At 41.0% G+C, this 17,376-nt stretch overlaps 1 protein-coding gene across 1 annotated transcript in view; it reads right to left on the reverse strand.

The window, feature by feature from the left end:
- SATB2 (SATB homeobox 2) overlaps positions 1 to 17,376 on the reverse strand; it is a 129,921-nt gene that overhangs the window by 101,859 nt on the left and 10,686 nt on the right. The window contains exon 3 of the mRNA XM_074910507.1: positions 7,471 to 7,647. Within this exon, the coding sequence (XP_074766608.1) occupies positions 7,471 to 7,647 (177 nt within the window). The remainder of the gene's footprint in view (positions 1 to 7,470; positions 7,648 to 17,376) is intronic.

The following is a 17,376-nucleotide window of genomic DNA, read 5'->3' on the forward strand; positions in this document are numbered from 1 at the left end:
GGGCTGCCTCTGGTTACCCTCCTTTAAGCTGTTCAAACACTAATAAATTACCCATTTACTTATACTACCCAGATGTTTGCCATCTAGAAAAAATAGATTACTATTTGTAGAAGGTTTTGTTCCATCACAAGAATCCTGTAAATAATATATTGGGATCAGAAAGCCAATACCATGTGGCAATTTTTACACAGATCAGCATGGGGGGGTGGCAGGGAAGAAAAGAGACACTTCCTGACCACTGGTTACAAGTTAAGAACTTTCACAGTGAGCTTATCAAAGAATCAAGTATTCAGTAGAGTTCATGCTGTTGGGATAATGAGGTTACTTAAACTGACACTACAGATGGACAACAAGAGTGACAAGTAACCTGAAAGGTTGGTTTATTAATTGGATTGTGATGTTTTGTTTCCATCCACATATATTATACTTTCATATAAATATATATTTCTATGTCATATAAATATATATTTCTATGTCATATAAATATATATTTCTATGTGTGTATATGTATAAAATATGTGTATGTTTATATTCTAGATTAAACCATAAATATATGTGTGTTTATATATAAAACAAAGTAAAAAATAAAATACATTTATTTTTTATATATAAAAATATATAATCTCTTTATATGTTATATTTTCCACCAAAAAAAATCCCACACTAAGTTTAGTAAACCCTACAAATATAAGCAGACTCAATCTCTACATCTTCTTTTATTTTTTACCTAAGATTTCTTAAGAGTTCCAAGCAACTTTTAAAAGAAAACCCTGGGGCTTTAATTGAAATAGCATGAGATGCTGAACCTTTACAACAAGTGTCTTTCAAACCCTGTGTCCATTATGCACCGAAATGCCTATCAGAAAAACAAAGAAGGAAGAGGTTTTCAATATTCTCATTAAATTCTGACTTTCTCTCACGGTTCCTGTAATTAAGTTTCACTTACAGTTATCATGAAGTTTTGTAGGGTAGACAAAACAGTGATTTGCTGGTAAATGTCTGTATATAGGGAGAGAAATAAATATTTGAGAAGTACTCAGCCCACTTTCTTCAAACATAAGGGGAAAGACAAAGAATACAACTCAAGCGATGTACAATTCAAGAAGGAGCAGCTTTACAAGGAAAACTGATCTGGATAGCTGAGTATCACTGCAAGAAAACCAGGCTGTTTAGCAATCCCAGGCAAATTGTCACAAAATTGCACGTCAAAGTTTACTGTAAAATGTCCATGTAAGTCGTACCCCTCGCAATATTACTATTAAAGGGTTTGATTTTGGCCTTTTAAAATTTCACCTCAAAAACTGGGGAGAAGAAAGAAGAGCTTACCCATAAAAAGTGTGCCCAGTAGAAGCCAGGGGGGCAAAGGCCATTACTAAAGGTAAAGAGCCGTTAATTATACATGGAGTAAAACCAGACTCCTGAAAAGAGCTCCGAAGACGGCTGGGTTGGTTTCTTTCATTTGTTTTGGGGTGAGGTTTTTTTGTTTTGTTTTAAGATTATCATACTCTGTAGCAAAAGAGTTTGAGCTAAGAGAAATAGAGCAATTCTACATGGACTGACATCCCTGCTAGGTGAAACCACTATGTACAAACGAAAAAGAAAAAAGTTGCAGCAAACAGTGACAGAGCCAGGAAATGACCTAACATTTAGTTTGCTGATCACTGTATTATCTTGTTATTTAAGTCATTATATTACCAGTGTCTCTCCTATTCGTTAAAGCCAGTGTAATACTGACTAGAAGGTCTCTGATCACAAGAACGGGAACCCAGGGCTCAGACATACAAAACAACACTGGGCACTTGGCTGAGGAGTCAGAAGATCCCAGATTACAGCACCCTTGTAATTTATTGCACATTATTCACAGGAAAAACCTGAACCCAGGTTTCCTCTCATTTTTCCCATACTTCTACCTTGCACTTGTGTTAAAAATATCTGGTAGCATATCTGGTCTTCCTAACTGCAGCAAACTTAAAGCACAGTTTAATGGGGTTTCACCACAATTTTACCGTACCTTTCTGGCTACAGAAACATAAACCCATTTTGTGCATGTTCGATACAGGCCCCAGCTGGTATGTTCTGCCTTTACCTGACATTCAACTGGAAGCTATTGTGGTCCTGGAGACAGCAGAGATGGGAATATTTCACAGGATCTTTCCCTTCTAACCATCTGCTCAGGTACTTCCAATTGCCCCAGACCCCTACCCTTTTGGACTAGCTTAGGCAAATCCATTCCCTCATCAGTGTTTACACCTTTCAAATATTTGTATACATGATTATAATCCCATAAGCGGCAAGATGGTCATACTGGTCTCACAAAGGCTAGCCAGAGTGAAGGAGCCCAGCATTCAGGCTGCCACATTCTCACACAAAGCAGCCTGGGTTTTGGACTGATTCGCTAAACATCACCCTATCAAACAGATCCGGTCTTTGCTTTAAAATACTACTTAAATTCAGGCCACAAGTGCAAGAGGCCTCCAATTAACAGCAGAGAGCAGGGCTGAGATCACATATTTAGACCCATGAGGGAAATGAACACACTTGCAGTCTGGTTTTGCTTCCTGGCCCAGCCATGTGCACTATGGATCCAGAGGAGAGCTCTTTACGTGCCTGTGCCCTGATTTCCTTGCTATACAGTCAGGAGAGCCACCTTTCTCTCTTGCTGCAGCTCCCCACAAGGACAACTCCACTAGTGCTCTGCAGAAGTACCAAAGTCAAGCCAAGTCTGTCTTTCCAACTCCTGTGGCTGCAGACAGCTTTGGAACCTCACAGGTAAGGCAGCTGGAGTAGGACAGTCAGTCCTGCGATACACCCCTGGGTGTCATGACATTAAGCCAGAGGTACCCTACCATCAGCTACTGTGGCCAGGCACTGACTGACAGCAACAAAATTCTTCTCTTCCCCACTCCAGTCATGCAAAGCTGACAGGGCCGATGCTGTCTGACTTGAGCTTGCTAAATCATGATCCCACAGAGCATTACTCTTCTCCATGCGCAGATACTGCAACTCCACATGGCAAGGCAAGATACTGAAACCTTTTCTGTTCCTCGTTCTTGTCTTACACTTTCTCCACTGACCACTGCCAGGCTCTCCTTTCAGCCTTCCACTCTGACCAGTCACACCCGCCGGCTCTTTGCAGCCACAAGGCTTCCCACTCGTCAGTCAGTACACAGCACTAGAAGAAAGCAGGCAGCATGAAGAGGGGCCTCCAAGCCATTAACACACAGCACTGCCTCTTGCAGTTGCTCTGCTCATGGCAATACATTTGCTTAAGAACCAGGGCTTGGCAATCTCTACAGTGACAGGTATGGGAAAGATTTAATGTTTCTCTCGCCCTCTGTTAACTTCTCTCCATTGTCTTGTCGCCCTTCTTTCAGCTCCACATGGCATCTCAGCAGCACTTCATTCTTCTGTACACCCCTTTCCTTGTGGTGGCCACACACAGCAACTAACCCAAGCAATTACTTTGCCAGGGCCCAGCTAAAGCTGCCTACAGACAGCAGTCAGGGCAGGCACTCCACACTGCCCTGCCCACACACCTAGCAGAAGCACCTAGGAGGAGAAGGCAAACTCCATTTCGATGGCCCATTCAGTTCTGCACGCTTTTGCAGACAAGGTACACCAGTTCTGTGTATACACTCACAATAGCTAACAAGGAGCTGATTGAAAGGAAAAGCATATACACATATGTCCACAAGAAATCACACTGGTTTATTTTTCATATGGATGCTAAGAAAGTAGAATTCGGTAAAAGTGTCAAACTAACACTGCTCTTCCTCCACCCCACACTGAGGAGGGAATCAGCTTTTACAGCAGGTCCCGAAGCTACAGGACTGCACACAGGATACTCCAGATTGCAGCTACTTTCATACTACTTTGGTCCCAGCACTCAGCACTATAATTGTATGTAGTCTCTACCAGGTCCCTTCTCTTGCATAGCCCAGTTAAATACCCCACCCATCAAAAAAAAAAAAAAATTGCATCAGGGCATGTAAATTTTATTAAACTACACATAGAACAGGTGCCCGTTTAAAGCATGACTCTTCCTCTCTGGAAGGCACACGTAGCAGGTTCCCTAGTGTCAGGTGTAGACTCAAGTGATGAAAGAAAAATACATAAATGTTTATTAAACCTTTGTTGCCATTCACACCACCAACTTTCACACCCCAGTGCCAAGCTGTTAACTAATTCCCATGCTGTTCCAGAAGACTTTTCACAGCTCCTGTCAGAAAAGGGAAGTTTCACGAGGGCAGCACTCGCTGGAAAAGTCTCTGCTCTCACCATCATCAACAAAAAATGTTCACAACCAGCTGTTTGTGGAATAAATGTGTCCTGCCCAAAACTGTGTGGGAATAAAGAGCTTCTTCCCAGCGAGGCTTGGGGCCACCTTCAGGTACGCCTCCTGCTACATATTTGCCTCCAGATTATTTCTGCTAAAATTTCTCAGTCTACCTAACGACCAGGACTGAAAATTAGCCACGATAAGCCAAGTGACCACGAGCTGGCACGTGAGGCTCCAGGCCAGGTGACAGCTGTGTGTGCAGGCTACAGCTCATATGCTCAGACACAGCATCACGGCCTTGGGGAGCTCTGCAGCTCTAGGCTGCTGCCCAGGCAGGCAGCTCCTCAGCAGGGCCCCTTTGGGCACACAGATCCCTCGGGGAGGCAACACACCGCCTACCCCTCCGTGCCACGTTTCCTTCCTGGCACCCAGGCTCTGCCGTGCTGCTGTACAGCTGGCAAGTGTGAGGCAGGGCCCTACACGCAAGGCACACACCGCCTGCTCGAGCCTCAGCAGGCCTGTAGAAGTGCCATGGTGAACTGCAGCGAAGGCGGTGTGAAACTGCACAGCAATTCTCTCTGCTGCCACAACTCCTTTTCCCCCACAACTAGCTCTTTTATCTGCCACTGGAGACACTGTTCTAAAAGGAATAGGCAAAGGCAAGATGTTTCCCATAAGATGAACATTGCTACTCCTCTCAGAGTCATCCAAAACAAGAGGGGGAGAGATGAAACACTTTCCCAACTCAAAAGGTGACAATTACATCTTAGACAGCCTTTACAAAACAAAAGCTTTGACAAGCTCAAATTTACTTCGTCCCTGGAGGACACAGGGACACCTACTCATGTCAGTGTTTTGCACAGCGTGTTGCTCAGAGCTTTACCATTTTGAAAAATGCACCTGAGGACCTTCAACTTCTCATGCAGATCCTGTAATTCAGCTGATCGTAAAGCATGAAGAAGAACTAAGTGACTATCAAGGTATGTTGCTAAATGAAATCAATCCCAAGCACTAGAACAGAAGCAGACCTTTCCTACAACCAGAACGAATAAAGCAAATAGCTTTTTTTCCTCTTTTTAATATCAGAAAATTGTGTTCCCAAATAAATCCTTATATCAACAATTAAGCAGCATGCTTCTGTCAACCTTAGTTGACAGATTATAGCCCAATAGCCTATAAATTTTCTCATTAAACAGTCTCAGAGATCTATTAGCACTCTGTCTGTACCTCATCTCTCAGCTTGCAGACAGCTAGTACAGAAGCAAGATACTACAGAACACGCTGTATACTTCAGCTTCATATCTTAAAATCAGCATGACCTGTAGTATTTGTCCAGGATGTATAAAAGATTTTGGAGAACTAGTCCTTCAGTGTGAAGGTAAATAAACTGACCAAGTCAGAGATTTGTTAGGTGATTGATATTTCAGGTATTTTCTGTTGTTCTAAATATTATACAATCTGATGTTTTCTAGTGGAAGGTAATTGCTGCTTTGAAGACAAAAAATGCCAAATACTTTTCTTTTAGACCAATTACTACAATTAGAGATTCAGCTTTTATTTTCCTAGAGTTATTCGAGCAACACATCAAGCGACACATTGGTATCTGAACCTGCTTGCTGTCAAAGTCTGTAGTTCAAAAATGCAGTGGCCATTTCCTCCCTGCACAGTGACTAATTTCTTCATGAGCCAATCTGTCTCTCCTCCTTGCTTGTGAGAATCTCACAACAGAGGGATGCTGCAAAAGCAAGGTTCCCCTGAGTGAGATGCTCAGACAGTGTGGATCACTGCACTGAATGGCATGCCTCCTTGGAGCAGGTTTCTTGCAAACCCATTCCCCTCTGTAAGTGCCAAGAATCAAATCTTGGCCACCTAATGCAGCGTGTTCCACATGTTAGCTCGAAACACATTGAGCAACTGTGTTAAATGAGATGGATAGTGCTGTCAAACAGGAAGCTGGCTCACCAGGATGGAAACAGTGGGATACACTGACCTTTTACATTCAGAAAAAAAGTGTCCCTAAAACGACATGAAACGTTTCCTATTAAAAAACAAAACAACTACCTTCTTGCAGAGCTTTTATTACCGTATTGTGTAAATAAACACATGTGCCTGAGCTCTGCCTGTATAAAGAACCTGAGCCTCTCTCACAGAGCAGAGGCTGACAGAGGAAATGAATCATTATCACCCTGCTCGGACAGAAGTTTGTACAAGGAGCCTGTGCTATTAACCACTGCCTGGAAATCCTGGAATCAACACCACCACTGCTCCCTCTATTCGCATGTTCAAATACCTAACTATACAAAATAACTAAAACCAACAAATAAAATCCAAATCCCCAGGCAAAGCTTCTATTAAACTACTCGAAATGTGCACAGGTTTTACTGGTGACATGGAGATCAAACTCAAACTTACAGGCTTCTTACCCAAAAGAATAAGCACTGAAATAACCTTTTTAGTATAAAAAAGCCTCTTGAAATGCGAAGTTCATTCTGGAAAGATTTTTCCCAACCCACCACCTCCTGCCCGTCTCTCTTAAGATTAGGATTTTAGGTTTGGTTTTTTTCAAGATGGTATTTTGGGTAGAGAGAGCAAAGCTTTGTTTATTTTAAGATTTCACTGCTACTGGAGAATCATCTCTAAGCGGAAGGGACTGTCGAGCTTTAGAAAGGGCTTTGCAGCAATATAGTAGGTAAGTGAAAACAGAGAAGACAGTCTGAACATTTAGCACTACAACTACTGGCCATAAAGAGAGCATGAGTATATATAACTGTTATATTAAATCTATAATTTTAAAAATTAAAGACTATAATATGCTGTTCAAAATGGCCCTGATACACAGAGGAGTATTAGATACCATCTAGCTGTACACCTAGAGGTTCTATCCAGCTCTTCTGTGCTAACTTCCTCGAAGCAGGAACCTGCCTCCTAGTACAGAACAAATGTGTCGTGAATATGCTGACTGATTATTATCACCGTATTTCACACTTCAGTAAGATATAGCTAATGCTTTCTAGGCAGGCTAACAAGGTAGATCTTGCTGTACACCTCGTTTAAGATTAAGCAATCAACACAACTGATGTAACCACTTCCAAGATTTGCCACCAATTTTCTTGCTTTCTCCTTGCATCAAACAAACTCAGGTGCTGTCTTCTGGCAGTGCAGAGAAGGGGGAAAAGAACTTTACTGAATACCTTGTGCCTGAGCTGCAGAACTGTGGGAATACCCCAGAGCCAGGAGCGCTGTCTCCACCAGCTGGCTAAAGAGCACATCTTTGCGAACCAGAACGAACTCAGCATGCTCTTCTCGATTATCGTATTCAAGAGAGGCATCCGACTGCTCCACCACACAAAAGACTGGAATCATCAAACCTAGATGAAAAAAAAAAAACAAAAACAAAGCATCAATAAGAGAGAAACAAGAAGCGTGTCATACATCTCTGATTAAAGCTGTAAATTAAAACACCTCCTAGAAGACTCATCTTAAGTGGAAATCTGCCTTTCTTCCCTGTGGGATAGCTTTTGTTTTCTTTCCAAGGGAAATACTGAAGTCTCATCACTTGACTCATTTAAAAACCACACTAAAAGCTCCAGAGAATACAATCCAGGAACAGAATCACAGTCAGCATGAGGACGAACAAGATTTCCTAATAAGACCTTTTCAACATCGCAGAAGTTTTCTACAGTTCTCACAAATGTCCCTATTCTTTCAGGTCAGAGCTTCTTCACATTCAGCCATATGAAAACCTGACACACAAATGCCACTTCTGCTTCTCTCCACACAGTGAACGTATGGAGGAATCAGCAGAGGCTAGTCCCATTTGCAGCTCTTGGCTGCAATAGGCTTATTTGCACATTTTCAGACCATGGCCAGTCTTCTCACTGTGCATGGAAAATACCCTTGCATTGATTTTGCTGAAAACGATAATCTTGTGTTGGCAGCTGATGGTCACAGACCCAGAGAGGCCAGTGGCTGTTCTCCCGCTGCATGTATGAAGAGAGTGAGAACAGCTCTCTTCGAAAGAGGATCAAGGATGAGGAAGAACCACAGAAGTGGAAAACTCAGGGGGTGGTCTGGATTCAATTTTGTTCTGTTTTATTGTAAATTTACTTTTGTGGTTACAGGATCAAGTCATCTATGGCAATAAATTGTGGGGCATGAACTTAAAGGGATTCAATACTACAGACAGTAGAGAAACAAGCCAATCTGCAGGAGACAGCCCTATAGGACTCAAAACGCGTGCATGGACGGAAGATGGAACAGACAGAAAAACTACAGAACTGCACAGCCGTTTCTATCGCCTGCTACAGGCCAGGCTGTAGTCAGGGAGTGGCAAAGGAAAAACCATAACTTCTAGTCACAAAAATTTATTAATTGGTTACGTACAATTTGTTAGCCCCTAAATAAACTAGGAAATATTGCGGCAGAGACAAATCTCAGCCTAAAGCGGTTCTCCAAATGTGCTATCTAAGGCTCATAATACTGGCAGAAAGTTCACCTCTAACTCCTGTTCTTCAGAATGAAATATAGCCATTTCTAGTAGATAACAACTATTAAAAATAACTGAGTATATTTATGAAAGGCCAGACACAAATCACTGTATTCCTGGACTTAGCACATCTTTAAGGGAAAAAGGACAAAGCCACATTTCAAGTCTCCTTCTGTACAAAGTCAGTTAAGTATCTTCAAGATCTTCTACTTAGAGCAGCTTTAGTATCTACAAACCAATAGTTCAGAGGAGTCACCCTGCTCTGAAATAGATACCGTCACAACAATAACAACTGCTAAGGGACTTAAATCCTCCTTGTCTTGAATTCGCAGAGATTAGATGTACTTTCAAATATGTTTTAGATACACAATTCTCACTTGGTGACCTATCTAGCATGGAGCAGCTCCCAGTCTGACATTCTAACTGCAGGTCAGCAGCAGCTATGAACCACAATATCCAGTTGATGTGTTTTAGTTCTTTGTTTTAAAACATGTGCTTAAGTAATGTGTAAGTAGGTTACAGCATCACATTGATGCTGCTCCTTCTTCACTGCTTGATTCTGGGCTAAACAAATGCATTTTGCAAGTTCAAGCAGCCAAATTTTAACACAGTGTTGTTAAAAAAAAAAAAAATCCTCAGCGAAAAAAAAATATCTCCAGGTGCTTTCCTGAAAAGACAGTGCAAGGCTGATCCTGTTCCTCTGAAATTGATAACAAAATTTCTATTCCTATCAAAGGTTAAAAATTGAGTTCTATTTGTCCATAAATTATTTAACTAGTTAAAATGAAATTTAACCTCCATAAATGTCAAACCTCCCCTCCTGTCAAACATACAGTCTGTCACAGCACTTTTGATGGGGCTATTAATGTCTTAACAAAAGATTAAGATACTTGGTCAAATGCTGAGACTGTGATATCAGTTATGTAAATTACATTTTGGAAAGACAGAAAAAGTAGGTGAATGCAAACCGATGAGAGGGATTCCACAGTGTCTTTTATCCTCTTGTCGGATGCTTTCCTTGTCACATAACAGTCTTTCCACCTTTTCAGTGCAGAAGTTGCACCTATTCTCCACACTTGTTTTCTGTCTCAGTACAAACAGGATCTCAAATGCTAGAACTAATGCCATGCATGACATCACTTTACAGATGGCACGATGGACCACAGGACTCTTGCTCATGACGACTTTCCTGCCCCTTCCCGCTGCCCATGCTTGCAGGGACCCTGTTATAGAAACAGCTTTTGCAAAAACATCTGACTCAGTGACCCAGCGTAACTGATGATCAGCTGCTATTAGTACCTTAAAAACTGAGAGCAAAGGGCAGATTACCACATCTGCCATTGCTAACCCATTCTCATGCCTTTCGCTATAGTGTCTAGAATCCTAATATCAATCTTACTTTACTAAAAAACAACAGTAACCCAATTTATTTCCAAGTAAGTCTCACTCCAAAGAAGTTCCATCTGCTTTGCCCTCTATTTTGCATTGGAGAGTTAAGCTATAATGTCTCATATGAATTTATTGCCTCAAACTTCCCTGTTTCCTGATGCCATCTGAAAATAAACATACTTCGGTACATTGGAATCAGAAGCAAAAATATCTGCAAAAGCCAACATGCTCTTTACACACTGATATACATCAGTCTTGCTCCTAGATGCATATATTGCTCTACCAGCTCACTACAGGGCCCTTACAGAAAAGCAATGCAAGTTAGCCACTGCTCATTGTCACGCCAGCTGAAGAATTTACAGCAATACTCAGAGGGCAGGAGACCAAGCATCCATAACAAAGTCCTGAATGCAGTGCTACAGCAATGCAAGCCAGCCTTACTCTAAATCCTGAAAGTCCTCAGCTCTTTCCCTAATGCCCTATCAGCCAGAACTACTGTCATCCTCCCTCTTCTATGCATATGCACAAAAAAAGAAGCGCTTAAGTCCCTTCTGCACCCAACTTCCATGCATTCGCTCTCCCTGCTTTAGAGAGATGCTGCAGTGAATGATGCTGTACAGCTCATGGTAGATGATATACAGCACCGATTTTCACACACACAGAAAACAAGGGGTAACACGAGGGCTAAAAAGGAAACGGTTTGTTTCCTTAAACGATGAACACAATGCTGGAATGCACACCAAACATTAATAGCAATCAGAAATTATACAAAATACTTTTTCTCTTTGATGTTAATTCACTTAACTGACTTATAAGAAGCTCCTTTGTGTTTCTTACAGAGCTTTAACCCCACACAGATATCATCTGCATAAAATGCTAGGGGAGCATAAAACAAGATCTACATAAATGCTTTCATAAGGACATCCATACACAGCAATAATTCCTTCTAATCCACGGAAGAAAACAGGGAAAAACTGTTCACACTATTACGCAGAAGAACAGAATGGTTAGCAGTGACCAGCACCTTTGTATAACTTATATTTTAAAAACAAATCAGAGATGAGATTTAAGCTCTGCTGTTGCTTATGCACTGCTGCAAAGTACAGAGAAGACTTTGTAAACAGAGCTGCATTTTTTGCTAAGACTCTTCCAAGGGGCAGAGAAATTAAGAAGAAATTAAATATGTATCAAAGAGACCTGTGTCCACATGCACATTTTCTCCTGCTAGCCCTTTTCCATCTATAGTTCTATTTCACCAAGGAGCAATCCATTCTTAAAAATGAAGGAAAGAGAAAAAGGTATTTCATTCAGTAAGTGAAAACTCTGGATACTCTGCTGCATAAAACATTCATTTTTACAAAAAACTTGAAGCCAGTTAAAAGTATTATCAAACTACAGTCATGCAGTTCCCCGGAAAACATTTTCAGTTGTAAGATTTGCAAGTAAAAGCTGTAAGTTTCTAAAGACCAACTAGAAGGACAAGACAGAGCAGATATTAAGAAGTCCTGCACTGTTTCTTTTGTTTATTTGTAAATTATACTTTGTCCAGTGCATGCTTTAAAGCAGGTAATAAATGTGATACTATCAGCACTGAACTTCTATGGATTGTCCACTTCCACGTAACCATCATAGTCTTGGCACTTAAATCAAAAAAGAAAAGCACGCAGAAAGCTGAGGAGGAGGTTAAACTGTTTCAGCCACCCACCTCTCCAGCCATTAAACAGGGAGCAGCACTTACATGTCCCAATAAATATAATATGAAGATCAACCAATAAGAAGAGGCACCTATACAATTTGTGTCTTTTTAGATTAAAATCTGTTTCCATCAGCACAAGTTTTGAGCCCCGTCTAGGTGTTATTTAATTTAATCTAATTTGAACAATTTCCAAACATCAGCCTGATTAATTTCAACAGCATGGTGTTATGGAAAGATTTACTGTACAGGGGTTGTCTAGCAGGGAATTAATAAAGAAGCCCGTTCTTAGTTCTGAGTAACATGAGGTTTTAAGACTTCCCAGATTTCTAGTGGGAATACTTCACAACACAAGCATGTTTTCTTCTGGGAGTGAAACCCACCAAAATTATTAAAAACTGAGATCAAATGGTGGTGTCAAACCCAAAGGAAATCATTCTACAGTGGAGAGATTTTTATCAAATGAAGAAAGTGGAAAATAAAGTTTTTGTTGTTGCCGTTGTGCTTTGGGTATTTAGGTTTTGGTTGTTTGTTGGTTTGGGGTTTTTTTTGTTGGGTTTTTTGTTGTTTTTTTTTTTAAACAGAACACAGACACATACACACAGAGTAATCTCCCTCAAAAACAAAGCAAATTTTGTATGGCTGGGAGTTCAGAAACCAGGACATTTATTTGCAAATTCATAAACTACTGAAAAATCGTCATTACGCAGAAAACATTTTCCCCAGCATGTATCATGGGTCATTCTCTAAGCTAGTCTTTCCAATACAAAGAGGAAAAAAAAAAAAAAAATCTAGATAACAGCAAGAGCAGAATCCACAAATGTTTACTCTCATGCACACCTCAAGACACTGAATTAATGAGCAACTTCAGCTGGACTTGTAAGATGAGACCCTCACCTTGCAACAGAGACTAGGAAGCTCAATTAGCAAAGCGTGGATCATCTTGGGGAAATTATCTAGATAAAGATTCCCTTTATTTAACAATAAAGCATGCTTCTACAACTGGCAATAACAACAGGAAAGAATCAAACTACAATAATTTCCTAAACCTAATCTGCTTCTGGTTTTGCTTAGGTGAGAGCCCTTTATCCAGCAAAGGCAGTGAAGGGAAAGCAGTCCATTTACTGCGCTGCAATAGAGTTGACCTTACGTAGACCAACTTGGTATTTAACTCTCTTTCCCTTTCTTTTAAACAAATTTCAAAAACGAACCTAAATCGAGAAAGCTGTTTTTAACGGCAAGAAATCAGCATCCATGCGGCACAGGAGAGAATTGCCAGTTCTCCTCCTCACATCCTGCAGCTCTAATTGAACAGGCAGAAACCAGTTAAGTCTGACAGCTTTCAGTTATTCAGAAATACCTGAATTTCTGCACCAAAGATGGCCATCCTACATCCTAGTGCAACATAAACCTGTAATTTTTATTCTGAAAAATTAACACCACCACCAAGGAAAAAAAAAAAGAAACAAAAAGAAGATTCAAAGCTTCAGCATACCACCTCTTCAAAACAGTGTAAACTGCAAATCCTGAAGTGATCAAAAGTGAAAACCTAGTATGTATGCTAATATTCAGGTTTCAATTCAAGACTCAAATCATAGAATCATTTTGGCTGCAAAAGACCCTTAAGATCACATATAATGAGAGAAGATAAATTCATAATGAGAAAAGACCAACTGCATCCCAAAACATTTTTTGCTAAGAGGAAGGGTACCAAATAGTATTTGAAAAAACAGGGTTTTGTTCTGATCTCAACGCCACTTTCATTTAAATCACAGTGTAGCTGTAGCTAGTGGTGATGTGAGATCTTACCCAGAAAAACCTGCAGAGCCCACTTGAGGGCTGCAAATACAGGATACGCAGTGCCTACCATTTCTACAGTGCCATACGTACATTACTATTCGCACTCAAGAAGGATCAGGCCTGAAGCAGATCTCAGGTTCAGCCCATGCCTGTGAGATTCAGTGATGAGGTGGAAGAGACAGAGCTCACACATTTCAGCAAGGGTTAGTCATGTCCATTAAGGCTCACTTTTAAGCTACCCTATAAATTATAAATATAATTAAATCGGACAGAATATAAGCTGTTGGCACTTAACTTATTTACAATAAATGCTTGGTTTGGGTAAATGGACTGTGTTTCAGCCTTTTATGTATCAAGCACCAGCTTACAAGAGTCTCATTATAAGGCTGAGAATTCTTCCACTGTAAATCTTTTTTAATGGGGACTGGAGGAATGACTTTGCAGTTGTTTGTCACTAACCACTCGGAACCACGTGAAGAAAGCTGTGTGTGCACACTGACAGGCGGCCAGCGGAAAATCTCTATGTCAAATACAGGAGACCGTATCAGGATCTTTGCAACTGTACAATCCTGTGCAAAACAAAAGCGTCAAGCACCTCATTACAGCTAAAGGTTTTGTTTAAAAACAAGTACCTTACTTTCTACTAATCCTCTGCTCTCCAATGTGTTCTAGACAAAACGTGAGATAACTGATTTTGCATATAACCAGTAATACGATGCTGTTAAACTCCTACTCCTCATGGGTTTATAAGCCCATTGCAAATAATTTGTTCCAGGATGCAATTTGGTAAAGAAGGGCTCAGTCCACAGATGATTTTAATACATTTGCCAAAGAAATAAAATCATGTTAAATAACATTACACTGTAGAATTTTTCTTCTTAGGAGGGCCAGAGGAAGTAAAACTAAGGACAATATCTTTCTCCTCCTCCTCAGTTATTTTTTCTGGCTTTACATATTCAATAAATCTGTAGGCAGGAAATGCATTTCTACATATTATATTTTAGCCAATGGTGAATGCAAACCACAAGATATTATTTACATCCTTCTTCAGCTTCCAGTCCTTTCTGTGGCTTCAGTCTCCCAACCATCACAACTATCCCAGATCTCAGGAAATCTTATAAAGAAGTCACTAACGTCTGTGCAGATGTCCCCAGCTTCTGACAGCTTAACCAGCCAAAGAATCCTTCTCCTAGCTGAAATAACAGCTTTACTGTTTAACACGAAATATTCCAGGCCGCTATCCCACCACAGAAACATATTATGAAACTCATAACTTGATTTGATAATACTTGAGTTTCTCAAAAACTGGTATAAAAGAAAAGCTGTATTCAGAGCATGTGCTGAGACGATCGAGAAATGAGAAATAGAGAGGGATACAAAGTATTTACCTCCAGCACATTCTCTCCTGCGGCTGTCTGGGACAGAGGTGTTACTCAGAGGAGGTGAGGCCTTTTCTTAGTCAAAGTGGATGAGCTGCTTCTAGTAACTAACCCCCTTTGCTAAACTAGTTGCACTAACTCAACCCAAACTTTGATCTGTCAGACTGGGTGGGTTCAAAGGGCAAGAAAGGGAGCAGCCACTGGGGCTCTGTGCCACCCAGTTTGCCCAGGGGCAGCCACACACAGGGCAGCCAGGAGGCAGAAGTAATTAAACAGGAGAATAAAGCACTCCCAGCTCTCCACCTAAGTAAGTGAAAAGTGAGAGTGATGGTAACCCAGACCTCAGAATAAGGTTTTAAGGGAGCCCGAGTCAGAAGGCGGCACAACCAGCTGTCCCTGTTATTCTAGCAGAGAGCTCAGCTTCCCCTGCCAGCCAGCCCCCCCCACTGCCGATGTGCAGGAACCAGCGCCACGCATTCAGCCAGAACCACAGGCAGGCTTTCCAATTCATAGAACAGAATCACAGAATCATTTAGGTTGGAAAAGACCCTTAAGATGATCGAGTCCAACCATTCACATCAAAAGGCAAAGGTGAAGATGCTATAGCTACATTTTTCCTAAATAAAACAGCTCAGTTGTTTCAACTTGTTTCCCAGTTAAAAAAGAAGAAAAAGTACCCCACAGCAATACTTTATAATATGAACTAATGGAAAATATACTTATTTCACTCAAAACCAGTGAAGGAAACACTTTCAAATTAAACTGGCATTTTTTAAAAAAAATCATCTTAAGCCATTAATTTCCTATAAGTTGTAGGTTTTGTTTTCTGTAACTTAAAAACAAGTTTAGGGTTCAGGATGGGGGACTGCTTTCTGTTGTTTTTCTCTCAACTACGTAAGGAAACTCGCCTAAGGGGCTAAGAATCTCTACGCCAAGTTCCACCCAGAATTAATTTTATTGACCAACATTTTTAAACCCTGCAAACTGGAACCACTAATAAGCCCTTAACTTCAGTGGTGCTAGCAGATGCCACCATATTATGTAATTTTTAAAGCAAAAAACCATCTTCTAGCAAAAGCATTTTAATGAAGGTTCTATTAACTAGTCTCCTGGTACTGGGATAAGTCCCCTGGAATGTAACAGAAAAGCTTTCGTAGCTGGTTTGAGGTTTTATTTCTGGAGAAGAGCTGCGTACCACACTCAGGCCTGTTTTGGGATCTCCACTGGGACCCACCAGCAAGCTCTTTTCTCCTTCGTGTCCATTTCTCTGTGAACCACCCCCTGGCAAGAAAAAGAAGAAATCGTAACATCCCTCTTTGATGATACCAGATAAATAGCTAACGGAGAGTCTAATGTAGCTACTGCACCTACATCTCTGTCGTCAAGCCCAATTGCAGGCTCCAGCTGTAAGACAAGCTGAATGGATCTGTAATCATTGCCTCCCTCCCTCATCTCTTTTAGATACCAGCAGCATTAGAAAGCCTCACCTCTAAGTGACAGTGTCAACAGATATGGCAGAACTGGTTACGGGCAAGAGTTGCAAGTACATACACAACAGGACAAGCCACATTAAACACTGTCTCAGAATAAATGTCATCAAACTCATGGTTACTGATGGAGCCCATCATCCTGCTATGTTTTCAGCCAGGGTTCAGCTACTGCTATGGCAACACCATTACTAGACGGTATTTTTCTGGAATAAGGAGACCGCAGAAATCATCAGATCGTCAGCGGGAAAATGAATGGAGAACTACAATCAAGAAAGAGGAGGAGCTGCTCTGCATTCTGTCCTCTAGAAAGCAGCTAACTTCTCCCTCTGTTTCCCTTTTCACCAGTCAATATGCAGAGAGTCTTCAGACAGCCTGCACCCATGGCCCAGTATGGGTCAGGAACTGGCATCTGGGGCTTGGCCTTTACTTACAACTCCAATCTTCCACACCTCATGCCCCTGCAGAGAGAGAACAACTTCTGAGTGGCATTCTCTCATATTCCTTCTTTTTCAAGGACAGAAGATCAAGAGCTGTGGGGGAAGCACTCCACATTTCCAAAGAAAAGATCACACATTTGACAACTATCCATTTGAACATTATTCTTTTAAGGAACATGTAATTTTAGCAGCCGGTAGATCACATTAATCTCACAGTTTTTAATAACTACCACATCTTTATCAAACAAGTCATGAGATACCTCCTCTTTCTCAGGCATGCACTTACTTTGTCCAGCCAGTTAGCGATATTTTGGGGAGAGAGTGGCAAGGACCTGACCTACAGGCTGACCTACTGTGTGTGGCATCACTTGTTAAAGGTCAGAAATCCAGGCTTTTGGGGCTCAACAGGCTGAATTGCTACAA

Source organism: Athene noctua, chromosome 7 (genome assembly GCF_965140245.1).
Source record: "Athene noctua chromosome 7, bAthNoc1.hap1.1, whole genome shotgun sequence".
In the NCBI taxonomy this organism is placed as follows: Eukaryota; Metazoa; Chordata; class Aves; order Strigiformes; family Strigidae; genus Athene; species Athene noctua.